Source organism: Lasioglossum baleicum, chromosome 4 (genome assembly GCF_051020765.1).
Source record: "Lasioglossum baleicum chromosome 4, iyLasBale1, whole genome shotgun sequence".
Classification (NCBI taxonomy): domain Eukaryota; kingdom Metazoa; phylum Arthropoda; class Insecta; order Hymenoptera; family Halictidae; genus Lasioglossum; species Lasioglossum baleicum.
In genome coordinates, this window is record NC_134932.1 from 13,913,022 (window position 1) to 13,937,475 (window position 24,454).

The following is a 24,454-nucleotide window of genomic DNA, read 5'->3' on the forward strand; positions in this document are numbered from 1 at the left end:
CGATATTAATTACGAAAGAGTACAATTGCATTTCGACCCAAAGGATTGGAATAACAATATTTTATATATTCCCAGCGATGGAGATGAACGAATTTTTCCCGGTTCACAGGATGGCGATAAAATCGCATGTTTCGACAGGAACTGGTAGCCAGAATGTAGCGAGTGGTTATCAACGAGTAGAGTAACCGAAGGTAGGGGACCCAAAGGAATGGAATAATAATCTAGCAAAGGATTGGAATAACAATATTTTATATATTCCCAGCGATGGAGATGAATGAATTTTTCCCGGTTCACAGGATGGCGATAAAATCGCATGTTTCGACAGGAACTGGTAGCCAGAATGTAGCGAGTGGTTATCAACGAGTAGAGTAACCGAAGGTAGGGGACCCAAAGGAATGGAATAATAATATTCTAGCGAAAATAGTCATTGTGTGCGAGAGGGGTTAGACTACAGTCACTTGATTACTTCGATATTAATTACGAAAGAGTACAATTGCATTTCGACCCAAAGGATTGGAATAACAATATTTTATATATTCCCAGCGATGGAGATGAACGAATTTTTCCCGGTTCACAGGATGGCGATAAAATCGCATGTTTCGACAGGAACTGGTAGCCAGAATGTAGCGAGTGGTTATCAACGAGTAGAGTAACCGAAGGTAGGGGACCCAAAGGAATGGAATAATAATATTTCAGCAAAACTGGTCATTGTGCAAGAGGGGTTAGATTACAGTTACTTGATTGCTTCGATATTAATTACAAAAGGGTACAATTGCATTTCGACTCAAAGGATTGGAATAATAATATTTTATATAACATTAGAAAAAAAGACGAGTGATGCCATGCTTCCCACTGATGAAGATGAATGAATTTTTCTCGGTTCACAGGATGATGATAAAATCGCATGTTTCGACAGGAACTGGTAGCCAGAATGTAGCGAGTGGTTATCAACGAGTAGAGTAACCGAAGGTAGGGGACCCAAAGGAATGGAATAATAATATTCTAGCGAAACTAGTCATTGTGCGAGAGGGGTTAGACTACAGTCACTTGATTACTTCGATATTAATTACGAAAGAGTACAATTGCATTTCGACCCAAAGGATTGGAATAACAATATTTTATATATTCCCAGCGATGGAGATGAACGAATTTTTCCCGGTTCACAGGATGGCGATAAAATCGCATGTTTCGACAGGAACTGGTAGCCAGAATGTAGCGAGTGGTTATCAACGAGTAGAGTAACCGAAGGTAGGGGACCCAAAGGAATGGAATAACAATATTCTAGCGAAAATAGTCATTGTGCGAGAGGGGTTAGACTACAGCCACTTGATTACTTCGATATTAATTACGAAAGAGTACAATTGCATTTCGACCCAAAGGATTGGAATAACAATATTTTATATATTCCCAGCGATGGAGATGAACGAATTTTTCCCGGTTCACAGGATGGCGATAAAATCGCATGTTTCGACAGGAACTGGTAGCCAGAATGTAGCGAGTGGTTATCAACGAGTAGAGTAACCGAAGGTAGGGGACCCAAAGGAATGGAATAATAATATTTCAGCAAAACTGGTCATTGTGCAAGAGGGGTTAGATTACAGTTACTTGATTGCTTCGATATTAATTACAAAAGGGTACAATTGCATTTCGACTCAAAGGATTGGAATAATAATATTTTATATAACATTAGAAAAAAAGACGAGTGATGCCATGCTTCCCACTGATGAAGATGAATGAATTTTTCTCGGTTCACAGGATGATGATAAAATCGCATGTTTCGACAGGAACTGGTAGCCAGAATGTAGCGAGTGGTTATCAACGAGTAGAGTAACCGAAGGTAGGGGACCCAAAGGAATGGAATAATAATATTCTAGCGAAACTAGTCATTGTGCGAGAGGGGTTAGACTACAGTCACTTGATTACTTCGATATTAATTACGAAAGAGTACAATTGCATTTCGACCCAAAGGATTGGAATAACAATATTTTATATATTCCCAGCGATGGAGATGAACGAATTTTTCCCGGTTCACAGGATGGCGATAAAATCGCATGTTTCGACAGGAACTGGTAGCCAGAATGTAGCGAGTGGTTATCAACGAGTAGAGTAACCGAAGGTAGGGGACCCAAAGGAATGGAATAATAATATTTCAGCAAAACTGGTCATTGTGCAAGAGGGGTTAGATTACAGTTACTTGATTGCTTCGATATTAATTACAAAAGGGTACAATTGCATTTCGACTCAAAGGATTGGAATAATAATATTTTATATAACATTAGAAAAAAAGACGAGTGATGCCATGCTTCCCACTGATGAAGATGAATGAATTTTTCTCGGTTCACAGGATGATGATAAAATCGCATGTTTCGACAGGAACTGGTAGCCAGAATGTAGCGAGTGGTTATCAACGAGTAGAGTAACCGAAGGTAGGGGACCCAAAGGAATGGAATAATAATATTCTAGCGAAACTAGTCATTGTGCGAGAGGGGTTAGACTACAGTCACTTGATTACTTCGATATTAATTACGAAAGAGTACAATTGCATTTCGACCCAAAGGATTGGAATAACAATATTTTATATATTCCCAGCGATGGAGATGAACGAATTTTTCCCGGTTCACAGGATGGCGATAAAATCGCATGTTTCGACAGGAACTGGTAGCCAGAATGTAGCGAGTGGTTATCAACGAGTAGAGTAACCGAAGGTAGGGGACCCAAAGGAATGGAATAATAATATTCTAGCGAAAATAGTCATTGTGCGAGAGGGGTTAGACTACAGCCACTTGATTACTTCGATATTAATTACGAAAGAGTACAATTGCATTTCGACCCAAAGGATTGGAATAACAATATTTTATATATTCCCAGCGATGGAGATGAACGAATTTTTCCCGGTTCACAGGATGGCGATAAAATCGCATGTTTCGACAGGAACTGGTAGCCAGAATGTAGCGAGTGGTTATCAACGAGTAGAGTAACCGAAGGTAGGGGACCCAAAGGAATGGAATAATAATCTAGCAAAGGATTGGAATAACAATATTTTATATATTCCCAGCGATGGAGATGAATGAATTTTTCCCGGTTCACAGGATGGCGATAAAATCGCATGTTTCGACAGGAACTGGTAGCCAGAATGTAGCGAGTGGTTATCAACGAGTAGAGTAACCGAAGGTAGGGGACCCAAAGGAATGGAATAATAATATTCTAGCGAAAATAGTCATTGTGTGCGAGAGGGGTTAGACTACAGTCACTTGATTACTTCGATATTAATTACGAAAGAGTACAATTGCATTTCGACCCAAAGGATTGGAATAACAATATTTTATATATTCCCAGCGATGGAGATGAACGAATTTTTCCCGGTTCACAGGATGGCGATAAAATCGCATGTTTCGACAGGAACTGGTAGCCAGAATGTAGCGAGTGGTTATCAACGAGTAGAGTAACCGAAGGTAGGGGACCCAAAGGAATGGAATAATAATATTTCAGCAAAACTGGTCATTGTGCAAGAGGGGTTAGATTACAGTTACTTGATTGCTTCGATATTAATTACAAAAGGGTACAATTGCATTTCGACTCAAAGGATTGGAATAATAATATTTTATATAACATTAGAAAAAAAGACGAGTGATGCCATGCTTCCCACTGATGAAGATGAATGAATTTTTCTCGGTTCACAGGATGATGATAAAATCGCATGTTTCGACAGGAACTGGTAGCCAGAATGTAGCGAGTGGTTATCAACGAGTAGAGTAACCGAAGGTAGGGGACCCAAAGGAATGGAATAATAATATTCTAGCGAAACTAGTCATTGTGCGAGAGGGGTTAGACTACAGTCACTTGATTACTTCGATATTAATTACGAAAGAGTACAATTGCATTTCGACCCAAAGGATTGGAATAACAATATTTTATATATTCCCAGCGATGGAGATGAACGAATTTTTCCCGGTTCACAGGATGGCGATAAAATCGCATGTTTCGACAGGAACTGGTAGCCAGAATGTAGCGAGTGGTTATCAACGAGTAGAGTAACCGAAGGTAGGGGACCCAAAGGAATGGAATAACAATATTCTAGCGAAAATAGTCATTGTGCGAGAGGGGTTAGACTACAGCCACTTGATTACTTCGATATTAATTACGAAAGAGTACAATTGCATTTCGACCCAAAGGATTGGAATAACAATATTTTATATATTCCCAGCGATGGAGATGAACGAATTTTTCCCGGTTCACAGGATGGCGATAAAATCGCATGTTTCGACAGGAACTGGTAGCCAGAATGTAGCGAGTGGTTATCAACGAGTAGAGTAACCGAAGGTAGGGGACCCAAAGGAATGGAATAATAATCTAGCAAAGGATTGGAATAACAATATTTTATATATTCCCAGCGATGGAGATGAATGAATTTTTCCCGGTTCACAGGATGGCGATAAAATCGCATGTTTCGACAGGAACTGGTAGCCAGAATGTAGCGAGTGGTTATCAACGAGTAGAGTAACCGAAGGTAGGGGACCCAAAGGAATGGAATAATAATATTCTAGCGAAAATAGTCATTGTGTGCGAGAGGGGTTAGACTACAGTCACTTGATTACTTCGATATTAATTACGAAAGAGTACAATTGCATTTCGACCCAAAGGATTGGAATAACAATATTTTATATATTCCCAGCGATGGAGATGAACGAATTTTTCCCGGTTCACAGGATGGCGATAAAATCGCATGTTTCGACAGGAACTGGTAGCCAGAATGTAGCGAGTGGTTATCAACGAGTAGAGTAACCGAAGGTAGGGGACCCAAAGGAATGGAATAATAATATTCTAGCGAAACTAGTCATTGTGCGAGAGGGGTTAGACTACAGTCACTTGATTACTTCGATATTAATTACGAAAGAGTACAATTGCATTTCGACCCAAAGGATTGGAATAACAATATTTTATATATTCCCAGCGATGGAGATGAACGAATTTTTCCCGGTTCACAGGATGGCGATAAAATCGCATGTTTCGACAGGAACTGGTAGCCAGAATGTAGCGAGTGGTTATCAACGAGTAGAGTAACCGAAGGTAGGGGACCCAAAGGAATGGAATAATAATATTTCAGCAAAACTGGTCATTGTGCAAGAGGGGTTAGATTACAGTTACTTGATTGCTTCGATATTAATTACAAAAGGGTACAATTGCATTTCGACTCAAAGGATTGGAATAATAATATTTTATATAACATTAGAAAAAAAGACGAGTGATGCCATGCTTCCCACTGATGAAGATGAATGAATTTTTCTCGGTTCACAGGATGATGATAAAATCGCATGTTTCGACAGGAACTGGTAGCCAGAATGTAGCGAGTGGTTATCAACGAGTAGAGTAACCGAAGGTAGGGGACCCAAAGGAATGGAATAATAATATTCTAGCGAAACTAGTCATTGTGCGAGAGGGGTTAGACTACAGTCACTTGATTACTTCGATATTAATTACGAAAGAGTACAATTGCATTTCGACCCAAAGGATTGGAATAACAATATTTTATATATTCCCAGCGATGGAGATGAACGAATTTTTCCCGGTTCACAGGATGGCGATAAAATCGCATGTTTCGACAGGAACTGGTAGCCAGAATGTAGCGAGTGGTTATCAACGAGTAGAGTAACCGAAGGTAGGGGACCCAAAGGAATGGAATAACAATATTCTAGCGAAAATAGTCATTGTGCGAGAGGGGTTAGACTACAGCCACTTGATTACTTCGATATTAATTACGAAAGAGTACAATTGCATTTCGACCCAAAGGATTGGAATAACAATATTTTATATATTCCCAGCGATGGAGATGAACGAATTTTTCCCGGTTCACAGGATGGCGATAAAATCGCATGTTTCGACAGGAACTGGTAGCCAGAATGTAGCGAGTGGTTATCAACGAGTAGAGTAACCGAAGGTAGGGGACCCAAAGGAATGGAATAATAATATTTCAGCAAAACTGGTCATTGTGCAAGAGGGGTTAGATTACAGTTACTTGATTGCTTCGATATTAATTACAAAAGGGTACAATTGCATTTCGACTCAAAGGATTGGAATAATAATATTTTATATAACATTAGAAAAAAAGACGAGTGATGCCATGCTTCCCACTGATGAAGATGAATGAATTTTTCTCGGTTCACAGGATGATGATAAAATCGCATGTTTCGACAGGAACTGGTAGCCAGAATGTAGCGAGTGGTTATCAACGAGTAGAGTAACCGAAGGTAGGGGACCCAAAGGAATGGAATAATAATATTCTAGCGAAACTAGTCATTGTGCGAGAGGGGTTAGACTACAGTCACTTGATTACTTCGATATTAATTACGAAAGAGTACAATTGCATTTCGACCCAAAGGATTGGAATAACAATATTTTATATATTCCCAGCGATGGAGATGAACGAATTTTTCCCGGTTCACAGGATGGCGATAAAATCGCATGTTTCGACAGGAACTGGTAGCCAGAATGTAGCGAGTGGTTATCAACGAGTAGAGTAACCGAAGGTAGGGGACCCAAAGGAATGGAATAATAATATTTCAGCAAAACTGGTCATTGTGCAAGAGGGGTTAGATTACAGTTACTTGATTGCTTCGATATTAATTACAAAAGGGTACAATTGCATTTCGACTCAAAGGATTGGAATAATAATATTTTATATAACATTAGAAAAAAAGACGAGTGATGCCATGCTTCCCACTGATGAAGATGAATGAATTTTTCTCGGTTCACAGGATGATGATAAAATCGCATGTTTCGACAGGAACTGGTAGCCAGAATGTAGCGAGTGGTTATCAACGAGTAGAGTAACCGAAGGTAGGGGACCCAAAGGAATGGAATAATAATATTCTAGCGAAACTAGTCATTGTGCGAGAGGGGTTAGACTACAGTCACTTGATTACTTCGATATTAATTACGAAAGAGTACAATTGCATTTCGACCCAAAGGATTGGAATAACAATATTTTATATATTCCCAGCGATGGAGATGAACGAATTTTTCCCGGTTCACAGGATGGCGATAAAATCGCATGTTTCGACAGGAACTGGTAGCCAGAATGTAGCGAGTGGTTATCAACGAGTAGAGTAACCGAAGGTAGGGGACCCAAAGGAATGGAATAATAATATTCTAGCGAAAATAGTCATTGTGCGAGAGGGGTTAGACTACAGCCACTTGATTACTTCGATATTAATTACGAAAGAGTACAATTGCATTTCGACCCAAAGGATTGGAATAACAATATTTTATATATTCCCAGCGATGGAGATGAACGAATTTTTCCCGGTTCACAGGATGGCGATAAAATCGCATGTTTCGACAGGAACTGGTAGCCAGAATGTAGCGAGTGGTTATCAACGAGTAGAGTAACCGAAGGTAGGGGACCCAAAGGAATGGAATAATAATCTAGCAAAGGATTGGAATAACAATATTTTATATATTCCCAGCGATGGAGATGAATGAATTTTTCCCGGTTCACAGGATGGCGATAAAATCGCATGTTTCGACAGGAACTGGTAGCCAGAATGTAGCGAGTGGTTATCAACGAGTAGAGTAACCGAAGGTAGGGGACCCAAAGGAATGGAATAATAATATTCTAGCGAAAATAGTCATTGTGTGCGAGAGGGGTTAGACTACAGTCACTTGATTACTTCGATATTAATTACGAAAGAGTACAATTGCATTTCGACCCAAAGGATTGGAATAACAATATTTTATATATTCCCAGCGATGGAGATGAACGAATTTTTCCCGGTTCACAGGATGGCGATAAAATCGCATGTTTCGACAGGAACTGGTAGCCAGAATGTAGCGAGTGGTTATCAACGAGTAGAGTAACCGAAGGTAGGGGACCCAAAGGAATGGAATAATAATATTTCAGCAAAACTGGTCATTGTGCAAGAGGGGTTAGATTACAGTTACTTGATTGCTTCGATATTAATTACAAAAGGGTACAATTGCATTTCGACTCAAAGGATTGGAATAATAATATTTTATATAACATTAGAAAAAAAGACGAGTGATGCCATGCTTCCCACTGATGAAGATGAATGAATTTTTCTCGGTTCACAGGATGATGATAAAATCGCATGTTTCGACAGGAACTGGTAGCCAGAATGTAGCGAGTGGTTATCAACGAGTAGAGTAACCGAAGGTAGGGGACCCAAAGGAATGGAATAATAATATTCTAGCGAAACTAGTCATTGTGCGAGAGGGGTTAGACTACAGTCACTTGATTACTTCGATATTAATTACGAAAGAGTACAATTGCATTTCGACCCAAAGGATTGGAATAACAATATTTTATATATTCCCAGCGATGGAGATGAACGAATTTTTCCCGGTTCACAGGATGGCGATAAAATCGCATGTTTCGACAGGAACTGGTAGCCAGAATGTAGCGAGTGGTTATCAACGAGTAGAGTAACCGAAGGTAGGGGACCCAAAGGAATGGAATAATAATATTTCAGCAAAACTGGTCATTGTGCAAGAGGGGTTAGATTACAGTTACTTGATTGCTTCGATATTAATTACAAAAGGGTACAATTGCATTTCGACTCAAAGGATTGGAATAATAATATTTTATATAACATTAGAAAAAAAGACGAGTGATGCCATGCTTCCCACTGATGAAGATGAATGAATTTTTCTCGGTTCACAGGATGATGATAAAATCGCATGTTTCGACAGGAACTGGTAGCCAGAATGTAGCGAGTGGTTATCAACGAGTAGAGTAACCGAAGGTAGGGGACCCAAAGGAATGGAATAATAATATTCTAGCGAAACTAGTCATTGTGCGAGAGGGGTTAGACTACAGTCACTTGATTACTTCGATATTAATTACGAAAGAGTACAATTGCATTTCGACCCAAAGGATTGGAATAACAATATTTTATATATTCCCAGCGATGGAGATGAACGAATTTTTCCCGGTTCACAGGATGGCGATAAAATCGCATGTTTCGACAGGAACTGGTAGCCAGAATGTAGCGAGTGGTTATCAACGAGTAGAGTAACCGAAGGTAGGGGACCCAAAGGAATGGAATAATAATATTCTAGCGAAAATAGTCATTGTGCGAGAGGGGTTAGACTACAGCCACTTGATTACTTCGATATTAATTACGAAAGAGTACAATTGCATTTCGACCCAAAGGATTGGAATAACAATATTTTATATATTCCCAGCGATGGAGATGAACGAATTTTTCCCGGTTCACAGGATGGCGATAAAATCGCATGTTTCGACAGGAACTGGTAGCCAGAATGTAGCGAGTGGTTATCAACGAGTAGAGTAACCGAAGGTAGGGGACCCAAAGGAATGGAATAATAATCTAGCAAAGGATTGGAATAACAATATTTTATATATTCCCAGCGATGGAGATGAATGAATTTTTCCCGGTTCACAGGATGGCGATAAAATCGCATGTTTCGACAGGAACTGGTAGCCAGAATGTAGCGAGTGGTTATCAACGAGTAGAGTAACCGAAGGTAGGGGACCCAAAGGAATGGAATAATAATATTTCAGCAAAACTGGTCATTGTGCAAGAGGGGTTAGATTACAGTTACTTGATTGCTTCGATATTAATTACAAAAGGGTACAATTGCATTTCGACTCAAAGGATTGGAATAATAATATTTTATATAACATTAGAAAAAAAGACGAGTGATGCCATGCTTCCCACTGATGAAGATGAATGAATTTTTCTCGGTTCACAGGATGATGATAAAATCGCATGTTTCGACAGGAACTGGTAGCCAGAATGTAGCGAGTGGTTATCAACGAGTAGAGTAACCGAAGGTAGGGGACCCAAAGGAATGGAATAATAATATTCTAGCGAAACTAGTCATTGTGCGAGAGGGGTTAGACTACAGTCACTTGATTACTTCGATATTAATTACGAAAGAGTACAATTGCATTTCGACCCAAAGGATTGGAATAACAATATTTTATATATTCCCAGCGATGGAGATGAACGAATTTTTCCCGGTTCACAGGATGGCGATAAAATCGCATGTTTCGACAGGAACTGGTAGCCAGAATGTAGCGAGTGGTTATCAACGAGTAGAGTAACCGAAGGTAGGGGACCCAAAGGAATGGAATAACAATATTCTAGCGAAAATAGTCATTGTGCGAGAGGGGTTAGACTACAGCCACTTGATTACTTCGATATTAATTACGAAAGAGTACAATTGCATTTCGACCCAAAGGATTGGAATAACAATATTTTATATATTCCCAGCGATGGAGATGAACGAATTTTTCCCGGTTCACAGGATGGCGATAAAATCGCATGTTTCGACAGGAACTGGTAGCCAGAATGTAGCGAGTGGTTATCAACGAGTAGAGTAACCGAAGGTAGGGGACCCAAAGGAATGGAATAATAATCTAGCAAAGGATTGGAATAACAATATTTTATATATTCCCAGCGATGGAGATGAATGAATTTTTCCCGGTTCACAGGATGGCGATAAAATCGCATGTTTCGACAGGAACTGGTAGCCAGAATGTAGCGAGTGGTTATCAACGAGTAGAGTAACCGAAGGTAGGGGACCCAAAGGAATGGAATAATAATATTCTAGCGAAAATAGTCATTGTGTGCGAGAGGGGTTAGACTACAGTCACTTGATTACTTCGATATTAATTACGAAAGAGTACAATTGCATTTCGACCCAAAGGATTGGAATAACAATATTTTATATATTCCCAGCGATGGAGATGAACGAATTTTTCCCGGTTCACAGGATGGCGATAAAATCGCATGTTTCGACAGGAACTGGTAGCCAGAATGTAGCGAGTGGTTATCAACGAGTAGAGTAACCGAAGGTAGGGGACCCAAAGGAATGGAATAATAATATTCTAGCGAAACTAGTCATTGTGCGAGAGGGGTTAGACTACAGTCACTTGATTACTTCGATATTAATTACGAAAGAGTACAATTGCATTTCGACCCAAAGGATTGGAATAACAATATTTTATATATTCCCAGCGATGGAGATGAACGAATTTTTCCCGGTTCACAGGATGGCGATAAAATCGCATGTTTCGACAGGAACTGGTAGCCAGAATGTAGCGAGTGGTTATCAACGAGTAGAGTAACCGAAGGTAGGGGACCCAAAGGAATGGAATAATAATATTTCAGCAAAACTGGTCATTGTGCAAGAGGGGTTAGATTACAGTTACTTGATTGCTTCGATATTAATTACAAAAGGGTACAATTGCATTTCGACTCAAAGGATTGGAATAATAATATTTTATATAACATTAGAAAAAAAGACGAGTGATGCCATGCTTCCCACTGATGAAGATGAATGAATTTTTCTCGGTTCACAGGATGATGATAAAATCGCATGTTTCGACAGGAACTGGTAGCCAGAATGTAGCGAGTGGTTATCAACGAGTAGAGTAACCGAAGGTAGGGGACCCAAAGGAATGGAATAATAATATTCTAGCGAAACTAGTCATTGTGCGAGAGGGGTTAGACTACAGTCACTTGATTACTTCGATATTAATTACGAAAGAGTACAATTGCATTTCGACCCAAAGGATTGGAATAACAATATTTTATATATTCCCAGCGATGGAGATGAACGAATTTTTCCCGGTTCACAGGATGGCGATAAAATCGCATGTTTCGACAGGAACTGGTAGCCAGAATGTAGCGAGTGGTTATCAACGAGTAGAGTAACCGAAGGTAGGGGACCCAAAGGAATGGAATAACAATATTCTAGCGAAAATAGTCATTGTGCGAGAGGGGTTAGACTACAGCCACTTGATTACTTCGATATTAATTACGAAAGAGTACAATTGCATTTCGACCCAAAGGATTGGAATAACAATATTTTATATATTCCCAGCGATGGAGATGAACGAATTTTTCCCGGTTCACAGGATGGCGATAAAATCGCATGTTTCGACAGGAACTGGTAGCCAGAATGTAGCGAGTGGTTATCAACGAGTAGAGTAACCGAAGGTAGGGGACCCAAAGGAATGGAATAATAATATTTCAGCAAAACTGGTCATTGTGCAAGAGGGGTTAGATTACAGTTACTTGATTGCTTCGATATTAATTACAAAAGGGTACAATTGCATTTCGACTCAAAGGATTGGAATAATAATATTTTATATAACATTAGAAAAAAAGACGAGTGATGCCATGCTTCCCACTGATGAAGATGAATGAATTTTTCTCGGTTCACAGGATGATGATAAAATCGCATGTTTCGACAGGAACTGGTAGCCAGAATGTAGCGAGTGGTTATCAACGAGTAGAGTAACCGAAGGTAGGGGACCCAAAGGAATGGAATAATAATATTCTAGCGAAACTAGTCATTGTGCGAGAGGGGTTAGACTACAGTCACTTGATTACTTCGATATTAATTACGAAAGAGTACAATTGCATTTCGACCCAAAGGATTGGAATAACAATATTTTATATATTCCCAGCGATGGAGATGAACGAATTTTTCCCGGTTCACAGGATGGCGATAAAATCGCATGTTTCGACAGGAACTGGTAGCCAGAATGTAGCGAGTGGTTATCAACGAGTAGAGTAACCGAAGGTAGGGGACCCAAAGGAATGGAATAATAATATTTCAGCAAAACTGGTCATTGTGCAAGAGGGGTTAGATTACAGTTACTTGATTGCTTCGATATTAATTACAAAAGGGTACAATTGCATTTCGACTCAAAGGATTGGAATAATAATATTTTATATAACATTAGAAAAAAAGACGAGTGATGCCATGCTTCCCACTGATGAAGATGAATGAATTTTTCTCGGTTCACAGGATGATGATAAAATCGCATGTTTCGACAGGAACTGGTAGCCAGAATGTAGCGAGTGGTTATCAACGAGTAGAGTAACCGAAGGTAGGGGACCCAAAGGAATGGAATAATAATATTCTAGCGAAACTAGTCATTGTGCGAGAGGGGTTAGACTACAGTCACTTGATTACTTCGATATTAATTACGAAAGAGTACAATTGCATTTCGACCCAAAGGATTGGAATAACAATATTTTATATATTCCCAGCGATGGAGATGAACGAATTTTTCCCGGTTCACAGGATGGCGATAAAATCGCATGTTTCGACAGGAACTGGTAGCCAGAATGTAGCGAGTGGTTATCAACGAGTAGAGTAACCGAAGGTAGGGGACCCAAAGGAATGGAATAATAATATTCTAGCGAAAATAGTCATTGTGCGAGAGGGGTTAGACTACAGCCACTTGATTACTTCGATATTAATTACGAAAGAGTACAATTGCATTTCGACCCAAAGGATTGGAATAACAATATTTTATATATTCCCAGCGATGGAGATGAACGAATTTTTCCCGGTTCACAGGATGGCGATAAAATCGCATGTTTCGACAGGAACTGGTAGCCAGAATGTAGCGAGTGGTTATCAACGAGTAGAGTAACCGAAGGTAGGGGACCCAAAGGAATGGAATAATAATCTAGCAAAGGATTGGAATAACAATATTTTATATATTCCCAGCGATGGAGATGAATGAATTTTTCCCGGTTCACAGGATGGCGATAAAATCGCATGTTTCGACAGGAACTGGTAGCCAGAATGTAGCGAGTGGTTATCAACGAGTAGAGTAACCGAAGGTAGGGGACCCAAAGGAATGGAATAATAATATTCTAGCGAAAATAGTCATTGTGTGCGAGAGGGGTTAGACTACAGTCACTTGATTACTTCGATATTAATTACGAAAGAGTACAATTGCATTTCGACCCAAAGGATTGGAATAACAATATTTTATATATTCCCAGCGATGGAGATGAACGAATTTTTCCCGGTTCACAGGATGGCGATAAAATCGCATGTTTCGACAGGAACTGGTAGCCAGAATGTAGCGAGTGGTTATCAACGAGTAGAGTAACCGAAGGTAGGGGACCCAAAGGAATGGAATAATAATATTTCAGCAAAACTGGTCATTGTGCAAGAGGGGTTAGATTACAGTTACTTGATTGCTTCGATATTAATTACAAAAGGGTACAATTGCATTTCGACTCAAAGGATTGGAATAATAATATTTTATATAACATTAGAAAAAAAGACGAGTGATGCCATGCTTCCCACTGATGAAGATGAATGAATTTTTCTCGGTTCACAGGATGATGATAAAATCGCATGTTTCGACAGGAACTGGTAGCCAGAATGTAGCGAGTGGTTATCAACGAGTAGAGTAACCGAAGGTAGGGGACCCAAAGGAATGGAATAATAATATTCTAGCGAAACTAGTCATTGTGCGAGAGGGGTTAGACTACAGTCACTTGATTACTTCGATATTAATTACGAAAGAGTACAATTGCATTTCGACCCAAAGGATTGGAATAACAATATTTTATATATTCCCAGCGATGGAGATGAACGAATTTTTCCCGGTTCACAGGATGGCGATAAAATCGCATGTTTCGACAGGAACTGGTAGCCAGAATGTAGCGAGTGGTTATCAACGAGTAGAGTAACCGAAGGTAGGGGACCCAAAGGAATGGAATAACAATATTCTAGCGAAAATAGTCATTGTGCGAGAGGGGTTAGACTACAGCCACTTGATTACTTCGATATTAATTACGAAAGAGTACAATTGCATTTCGACCCAAAGGATTGGAATAACAATATTTTATATATTCCCAGCGATGGAGATGAACGAATTTTTCCCGGTTCACAGGATGGCGATAAAATCGCATGTTTCGACAGGAACTGGTAGCCAGAATGTAGCGAGTGGTTATCAACGAGTAGAGTAACCGAAGGTAGGGGACCCAAAGGAATGGAATAATAATCTAGCAAAGGATTGGAATAACAATATTTTATATATTCCCAGCGATGGAGATGAATGAATTTTTCCCGGTTCACAGGATGGCGATAAAATCGCATGTTTCGACAGGAACTGGTAGCCAGAATGTAGCGAGTGGTTATCAACGAGTAGAGTAACCGAAGGTAGGGGACCCAAAGGAATGGAATAATAATATTCTAGCGAAAATAGTCATTGTGTGCGAGAGGGGTTAGACTACAGTCACTTGATTACTTCGATATTAATTACGAAAGAGTACAATTGCATTTCGACCCAAAGGATTGGAATAACAATATTTTATATATTCCCAGCGATGGAGATGAACGAATTTTTCCCGGTTCACAGGATGGCGATAAAATCGCATGTTTCGACAGGAACTGGTAGCCAGAATGTAGCGAGTGGTTATCAACGAGTAGAGTAACCGAAGGTAGGGGACCCAAAGGAATGGAATAATAATATTCTAGCGAAACTAGTCATTGTGCGAGAGGGGTTAGACTACAGTCACTTGATTACTTCGATATTAATTACGAAAGAGTACAATTGCATTTCGACCCAAAGGATTGGAATAACAATATTTTATATATTCCCAGCGATGGAGATGAACGAATTTTTCCCGGTTCACAGGATGGCGATAAAATCGCATGTTTCGACAGGAACTGGTAGCCAGAATGTAGCGAGTGGTTATCAACGAGTAGAGTAACCGAAGGTAGGGGACCCAAAGGAATGGAATAACAATATTCTAGCGAAAATAGTCATTGTGCGAGAGGGGTTAGACTACAGCCACTTGATTACTTCGATATTAATTACGAAAGAGTACAATTGCATTTCGACCCAAAGGATTGGAATAACAATATTTTATATATTCCCAGCGATGGAGATGAACGAATTTTTCCCGGTTCACAGGATGGCGATAAAATCGCATGTTTCGACAGGAACTGGTAGCCAGAATGTAGCGAGTGGTTATCAACGAGTAGAGTAACCGAAGGTAGGGGACCCAAAGGAATGGAATAATAATCTAGCAAAGGATTGGAATAACAATATTTTATATATTCCCAGCGATGGAGATGAATGAATTTTTCCCGGTTCACAGGATGGCGATAAAATCGCATGTTTCGACAGGAACTGGTAGCCAGAATGTAGCGAGTGGTTATCAACGAGTAGAGTAACCGAAGGTAGGGGACCCAAAGGAATGGAATAATAATATTCTAGCGAAAATAGTCATTGTGTGCGAGAGGGGTTAGACTACAGTCACTTGATTACTTCGATATTAATTACGAAAGAGTACAATTGCATTTCGACCCAAAGGATTGGAATAACAATATTTTATATATTCCCAGCGATGGAGATGAACGAATTTTTCCCGGTTCACAGGATGGCGATAAAATCGCATGTTTCGACAGGAACTGGTAGCCAGAATGTAGCGAGTGGTTATCAACGAGTAGAGTAACCGAAGGTAGGGGACCCAAAGGAATGGAATAATAATATTTCAGCAAAACTGGTCATTGTGCAAGAGGGGTTAGATTACAGTTACTTGATTGCTTCGATATTAATTACAAAAGGGTACAATTGCATTTCGACTCAAAGGATTGGAATAATAATATTTTATATAACATTAGAAAAAAAGACGAGTGATGCCATGCTTCCCACTGATGAAGATGAATGAATTTTTCTCGGTTCACAGGATGATGATAAAATCGCATGTTTCGACAGGAACTGGTAGCCAGAATGTAGCGAGTGGTTATCAACGAGTAGAGTAACCGAAGGTAGGGGACCCAAAGGAATGGAATAATAATATTCTAGCGAAACTAGTCATTGTGCGAGAGGGGTTAGACTACAGTCACTTGATTACTTCGATATTAATTACGAAAGAGTACAATTGCATTTCGACCCAAAGGATTGGAATAACAATATTTTATATATTCCCAGCGATGGAGATGAACGAATTTTTCCCGGTTCACAGGATGGCGATAAAATCGCATGTTTCGACAGGAACTGGTAGCCAGAATGTAGCGAGTGGTTATCAACGAGTAGAGTAACCGAAGGTAGGGGACCCAAAGGAATGGAATAATAATATTTCAGCAAAACTGGTCATTGTGCAAGAGGGGTTAGATTACAGTTACTTGATTGCTTCGATATTAATTACAAAAGGGTACAATTGCATTTCGACTCAAAGGATTGGAATAATAATATTTTATATAACATTAGAAAAAAAGACGAGTGATGCCATGCTTCCCACTGATGAAGATGAATGAATTTTTCTCGGTTCACAGGATGATGATAAAATCGCATGTTTCGACAGGAACTGGTAGCCAGAATGTAGCGAGTGGTTATCAACGAGTAGAGTAACCGAAGGTAGGGGACCCAAAGGAATGGAATAATAATATTCTAGCGAAACTAGTCATTGTGCGAGAGGGGTTAGACTACAGTCACTTGATTACTTCGATATTAATTACGAAAGAGTACAATTGCATTTCGACCCAAAGGATTGGAATAACAATATTTTATATATTCCCAGCGATGGAGATGAACGAATTTTTCCCGGTTCACAGGATGGCGATAAAATCGCATGTTTCGACAGGAACTGGTAGCCAGAATGTAGCGAGTGGTTATCAACGAGTAGAGTAACCGAAGGTAGGGGACCCAAAGGAATGGAATAATAATATTCTAGCGAAAATAGTCATTGTGCGAGAGGGGTTAGACTACAGCCACTTGATTACTTCGATATTAATTACGAAAGAGTACAATTGCATTTCGACCCAAAGGATTGGAATAACAATATTTTATATATTCCCAGCGATGGAGATGAACGAATTTTTCCCGGTTCACAGGATGGCGATAAAATCGCATGTTTCGACAGGAACTGGTAGCCAGAATGTAGCGAGTGGTTATCAACGAGTAGAGTAACCGAAGGTAGGGGACCCAAAGGAATGGAATAATAATCTAGCAAAGGATTGGAATAACAATATTTTATATATTCCCAGCGATGGAGATGAATGAATTTTTCCCGGTTCACAGGATGGCGATAAAATCGCATGTTTCGACAGGAACTGGTAGCCAGAATGTAGCGAGTGGTTATCAACGAGTAGAGTAACCGAAGGTAGGGGACCCAAAGGAATGGAATAATAATATTCTAGCGAAAATAGTCATTGTGTGCGAGAGGGGTTAGACTACAGTCACTTGATTACTTCGATATTAATTACGAAAGAGTACAATTGCATTTCGACCCAAAGGATTGGAATAACAATATTTTATATATTCCCAGCGATGGAGATGAACGAATTTTTCCCGGTTCACAGGATGGCGATAAAATCGCATGTTTCGACAGGAACTGGTAGCCAGAATGTAGCGAGTGGTTATCAACGAGTAGAGTAACCGAAGGTAGGGGACCCAAAGGAATGGAATAATAATATTCTAGCGAAACTAGTCATTGTGCGAGAGGGGTTAGACTACAGTCACTTGATTACTTCGATATTAATTACGAAAGAGTACAATTGCATTTCGACCCAAAGGATTGGAATAACAATATTTTATATATTCCCAGCGATGGAGATGAACGAATTTTTCCCGGTTCACAGGATGGCGATAAAATCGCATGTTTCGACAGGAACTGGTAGCCAGAATGTAGCGAGTGGTTATCAACGAGTAGAGTAACCGAAGGTAGGGGACCCAAAGGAATGGAATAATAATATTCTAGCGAAAATAGTCATTGTGCGAGAGGGGTTAGACTACAGCCACTTGATTACTTCGATATTAATTACGAAAGAGTACAATTGCATTTCGACCCAAAGGATTGGAATAACAATATTTTATATATTCCCAGCGATGGAGATGAACGAATTTTTCCCGGTTCACAGGATGGCGATAAAATCGCATGTTTCGACAGGAACTGGTAGCCAGAATGTAGCGAGTGGTTATCAACGAGTAGAGTAACCGAAGGTAGGGGACCCAAAGGAATGGAATAATAATCTAGCAAAGGATTGGAATAACAATATTTTATATATTCCCAGCGATGGAGATGAATGAATTTTTCCCGGTTCACAGGATGGCGATAAAATCGCATGTTTCGACAGGAACTGGTAGCCAGAAGGAAGCGAGTGGTTGTCAGCGAGTAGGGTAACTTAGCGGTGATATACTCGCGGACAGGCGAGCGCGTAGCCCTTATTGTCCGATAGATTTATTGGACTTACCTGATATGAGCACCAACACTATCCACATGATCCCCACCAGGCTCTTCATCATGTCATTGTGTCACGTCCAACTCATTTCTTCTCGCCTCCGTGCTCTCCGGACCCTTCACAGTTCCAGCACTGGAACAGGGAAAATGTTGCTCGATGGAGTGTGGACCAGGCCGATGCGCCGCGAATAACTACTTAGAATCGAACGGGGAGCGCGCGCCACGTTTTTCCCAGATAAATGGCTGTCCATCCATCGCGAGCGCCAATTAAACCACTCAGTGGCGGTTTCGAGTGGAATACACCGGGACAGCCATTTATTCTCATAAAAACGTGGTCGCGGCGTACGGCACAAAGCCGTGTACATGCACACCATGCTCCAAGGAGAGTTTTTAATGTTCGCCACACTATTTTTCAACGCCCTTCGACGCGCGCATAATTGAAACTAAACGTACGGTCAATGTCCCGATTTCTGATCAGCACGCATATATCTTTTATTTAATGTAGAAAGGGAAACAACAAAATAATAGTACCAAAAATTATTTTAAATTAGTTTAGCATTCTCGTACAAAAAAAAAACGTGGTAAAATGCTAATTCGTCCACTGCCGAATGTGGCAGCACATTAATAGAAATAAATTTAGCAGGTGTGTCCGTTGTGAGGAAACGTGATTTGAGGAATTCCCCTTGCGTTCGAACGTTTCAAATTAATTTTTTTGGTTGAAGTTTGATCATATCTTATTCTTAAAGAAAACCAAACATGTAAAAATATTATTAAAAAAAAATAGGCAAGTTGTAATACGGTCAATCAAACAACCTACAAGTTCCTATTTGCAATCTCACATATTTTTTATCTAGCGTAGAAAGTGAAGAAACAAAAAATTATTTTAGATTAGTCCAGTAATTTCTAGAAATAAAAGCAGGCGTGTCCGTCGCGAGGAAACGTGATTAGGGACACACCTAACGGTAAACGTTCGATCAGATTTCTATTCATAATGGATCGTGAGCAGAGTGATCGGTAGTCTCTGGATCAGCGCGAACCGGAAAACGTTTCAACGGGAGCTTGTTCTAAAGCCGGAAATGTATCGCTGTTATAAAACCGACGATATTTCAAGAGATCCGCTGTATTTTTTCCGCTGCTCGAAAACCCGGCAGGGGGGCCGCAAATTTACGAGATTCGGCTGAAAAATTCGAGTACAGAGATCCACGAAATCCGATCGCGTTAAATTTTTCGGGGATGGAAATTGACGAGGATACAAGCAGGTGGTGGGATGCGCGGACCTGCGAGGAAACGAGCTCGCGATCGCGCACGTTCGAATTAATTAACCCCCTGTGGTCTCAACTTTTACCATTTCGTTCCCCAGGCTAGTCCGCATTTATTTCACCATTTTCCCGCGGCATCCTACATTTTTGCACTCCGCTTAAATAATTCAGTATTTAACGAACATAGCGTAACGCGTTTATGCCCGCACGCTTGTATTAATGCGTTGAACAGTGCATTATTGTTGCAGTTTACTACCTGCAATTCCTCATCGTGCGATACTGTTTCGAATATTTTCCAACAGGAAAATGCTGCTCTTTTTTACATGTTTTGCATATAGAACGCCTCTCTTCTCTTCCGCTTAACAATATTTGCAATTTTCACGTAGCTCTGGTAAAAATGTATCGGCTGAAAGTGTAAAACAGTCCTTCGGTCAACTCTTCGTCGAAGAAGTTCCATTTTCTTAAAAATATGTATCTTTAAAAAATTACACGTAATCCAATATTGTTTTCAGAGAAAAATCCCCTGGTCACCATTTCATTTGGCGAAAAATGTCTTGTTTTTCTTCCGCTTAACAATATTTGCAATTTTTCACGCAGCGCTGGTAAAAATGTAACCGCTGGAAGTGTTAAACAGCAATATTCGTTCGGTCGACTCTTCGTCGAAGAAGTTCAATTTTCTTAAAAATACTGTATCTTTAAAAGATTACATGTAGGGTAAAATTGCTCAAGTCGTACCCCTTAAGAAAAAAACCGTATAAAACTTAGGATTTATCAAATAAATAGAAATTAAATGTGTTATTCAAAACTTGTGTTAATATTGTTGTTATTTATTATAACGAAATTAGAAAGTCTATATGCTTCCACGTAAAATAAACTAAATCTTTAAAGACTTACATCGGTACGACTAAATTTGGAAACAGTTTCCTAAGTCGTACCACCTATAGCCTAAGCCGTACCTAAGAATTCAATTAAGCAACAATAATAATTAAAACGTATTTTTCATTAATCTGTTTACGCGACACATCAATTCCTTTTTATTAATTACTGCGTTTCTTTTATTTGCCGCATTTTTTATGTGTTCTTTATTCTGCGTTGACGTTATTTCGACTGACGTGGTAGTACGACTTAGGAATCTCATATGGGTACCACTTAAGACACGGCACAAGTTAAATTTAATAAGTAAACATAACCTAACTGAATAAAATTAATACGATTTCGTTTCGACCAAACGATTATGTAAATTCTACTGAATTTGTATTTAATAAGGAACATAATTTTATAAATAGTTTACTTGCGAAATTAACTACCAAACATATGCAGAAAATCATAACAAAATTGAAATAAATTTACTTGATGACAGGATTTATAATGAGGCTGGTTTATGGCAGACAATAATACGTAAAGCAACTTGGTTGACTCAGATGTATATTTGGTTGCCGTTGTATGTGCTGTTGTCGCCGTAGTTCGTTCAAAATTCAAGTGGTACGACTTAAGCACTGCTACGACTTGAGCAACGTTACCCTAATTCAATATTTTTTTCAAAAATACCACAAACTTTTATTATTTATTTCTAAAAGGTCTACATACTTTTTAAAGGCTCTACATAATGTTATTTATTATTTTTAAAGGCTCTACATACGTTCTCGTTTTATGCATGACTTAACACAAAATTCGATCCCGTGGCTGCTCAGCCGCGAAAATGAATCCGCCCCGCGAAAGAAAATTGAATCCGTTATCTGGCCACGAGCGAGAAGCGTTACCAGTGTCCGCCCCAGGTGTTAATTAATCATTGATAACCATCTGTCGCGAGCTCGTATCGTAAGCTCAGAAATAGTCTCGGTTAATAGTTTCCCCGTGGAACTACGATCACCGGCTCGTTCATAAATCATCGCTCGGTGTTGCTAGCACTGTGTCATTCTACTTTATTTCCCTCCTAATTAGATCCCAGAAAATTTTACCGGAAACCCTTCCGCGAGAGTCGATAAAATATATTTCGATTGGATTGCCGATAAATAAACTGTCCACTCTTGAATGTTTGAAAAGCGTCGGACGTTTCAAGTGCAGCCGAATTAAAGTGTCCGAGGATATTTTCATCGATGGTTAATGTAGACAATATTTTGAATAATGGTGCAGCAATTTTTAGTGGCGACTCAGAGTCACCGCTCGAGTGCTTAACTCTGTTTCTCTTTTCACGTGAAATAAAAATTCTCCGCATCACAGATGCATGATTAATCGTTCGAGCTGCATAAAATAAAAATCTCGGGTTACGCAGGGTTCATTTCAAAGAGCGACGCGTTGTTTTCTCAAAGTTCGGACGCGGGACCGGGAAAATTGTTTTCTCATCACCGATGAAATTCTATCGCGGTTTTTTTGCTGATTCATCGTTCGCGTTTTACGTAGAACTGTTTGCCGGGTTCGGGTTCGGTCAAGTTCCATCGAACTCTTGTCTCACCGGTTGCGCGTTCGATCGCGAGCCTTTTTCTGTTTCATCGCTCATGCTGCTCTTCGAAGAGCTGCTTTCGCATCGGTTGCTGTTGCGTCGAACTTGTTTTCATCGGCCGCCGCGTTCCGCCCAAGTTTTTTCATCAGTCACCGTCCATCAAACTTTTACCCTTTCGTCGCTCATTTTCCATCGAACTTTCTCTCTCCGGGCCTTTTTTTTATTTATATTCTCCGGCTAGTCACCCTCCCCGCCTGCCTCCGAAGAGAGCAGGTTGTGTTAACCGGTTTTTCGCGGAATTATGTCTCATCGAATCGCGTCTTCATCGGTTACGTTCCATCAAACTTTCTCGTGTTCCATCAAACTTTCATTTTCCGTTGAACTTTTGCGCTCCCGTCGCTCCTAGTCTACCAAAACTTGTTCTACCAATCTTACGGTCTACTGTCGTGGCCTTTCGGGCTGTTTCGTCGGTAGACATCAGTTTTCAATACTCCATCCTTATGATAGATTCATCATAGTTTTATAACTCTTTCGTGGTCCGCTGGTTTTTGTTCATTTCGAACGTTGGAACGAATATGCAAGTGCAAATGAAGAGAATATTGTAGTTATTCAGATTTCGTACCATTTTAGAAGAAGTTTATTAAACAATTTCGCCAACAACCGTAGTCCCGTTAAAAGCACCGGTTCTCGTTAGATCACCGAAGTTAAACAACGTGGAACGTGGACGGCACTAGGATGGGTGACCGTCTGGTCAAAAACCGGAAAGTGACCCACCCGGGGTGTTTTTCACGTGTTGTTGGCGAAAGGTGGTTCGGAACCCACCATAAACAGTAGGTCCCGCTGAAAAGGCGATGGTGAGAGTGGAAAGAGGAAGAGGATTGGTAAATGAATTTGAAACCCTGAGGGGACCAAATATATCATGTCCATAGTCCATATTAAACAATTTCATACGTAAAGAATTATTAATATTGGTTTCCAACAGTCAAAGATAAGTCACCACCATTAAAAAACTATAATATATCATAGTATATGCAATACCTTGTAAGGGATGTAACCAAGTATACATGGGACAAACGTCAAGACATTTGGAAACACGTATTAAAGAACATAAACGTAACATTGACGAGACATTCAATGAAAGACCATAGTTTTGATTATGAAAATACAAAAGTAGTTCTAAAAAAGCTAATTCATATCAGAGGATTTTGTTACAAACCATTTATATGATTAAACAATGTAACCTTAGGTATGAAACACCTAAGATACATGAATATTACGCAACATTACTGAACCAGTAATGTTCTATGATGAATTTTTCAAATATATAAAATCCCTTTAACATCTACTTGTTCTCACATACATGAAGAACTGTATGTAATATAAATATTATCATAACATTACCATGGTATATAAGCAGTTAAAGTGGTTGTAAAGACTTCTTACGGTTCAAATTTACCGCTGAATATTGATTGGCCAATACGTCGATCGATGTTTTGATTCGTTCTTTCCAAATGTTCACGTTGCCTCAGTGTCTTGTTTACCGGCATGAAATATACACGTGTCTCACCGTTTCAACAAGTTTAAATATTCTTTTTCACAAAGTAAGTGAGTAATAGGTTTTCCCTTAACACAGTTAAAATAAAATGCAAGATAATATCTTAATATATACAATAATTTTCAGACGCAATCACTTCTTGAAAATGATCTAAAATAAGATCGAAACGTCAAAGTTTATGTGGTAATTTGTAAAATTGCTTTGA

At 39.5% G+C, this 24,454-nt stretch overlaps 1 protein-coding gene across 2 annotated transcripts in view; it reads right to left on the bottom strand.

Annotated features, from left to right (window-relative positions):
* The window catches only part of Nachra3 (nicotinic acetylcholine receptor alpha3 subunit), a 181,040-nt gene that overhangs the window by 50,465 nt on the left and 106,121 nt on the right, over window positions 1-24,454 (bottom strand). For both annotated transcript variants that reach the window (XM_076422781.1, XM_076422780.1), the window contains exon 3: window positions 19,009-19,128. In XM_076422781.1, coding sequence (XP_076278896.1) covers window positions 19,009-19,060 — 52 coding nt within the window. In that variant the 5' untranslated portion in view covers window positions 19,061-19,128. The remainder of the gene's footprint in view (window positions 1-19,008; window positions 19,129-24,454) is intronic.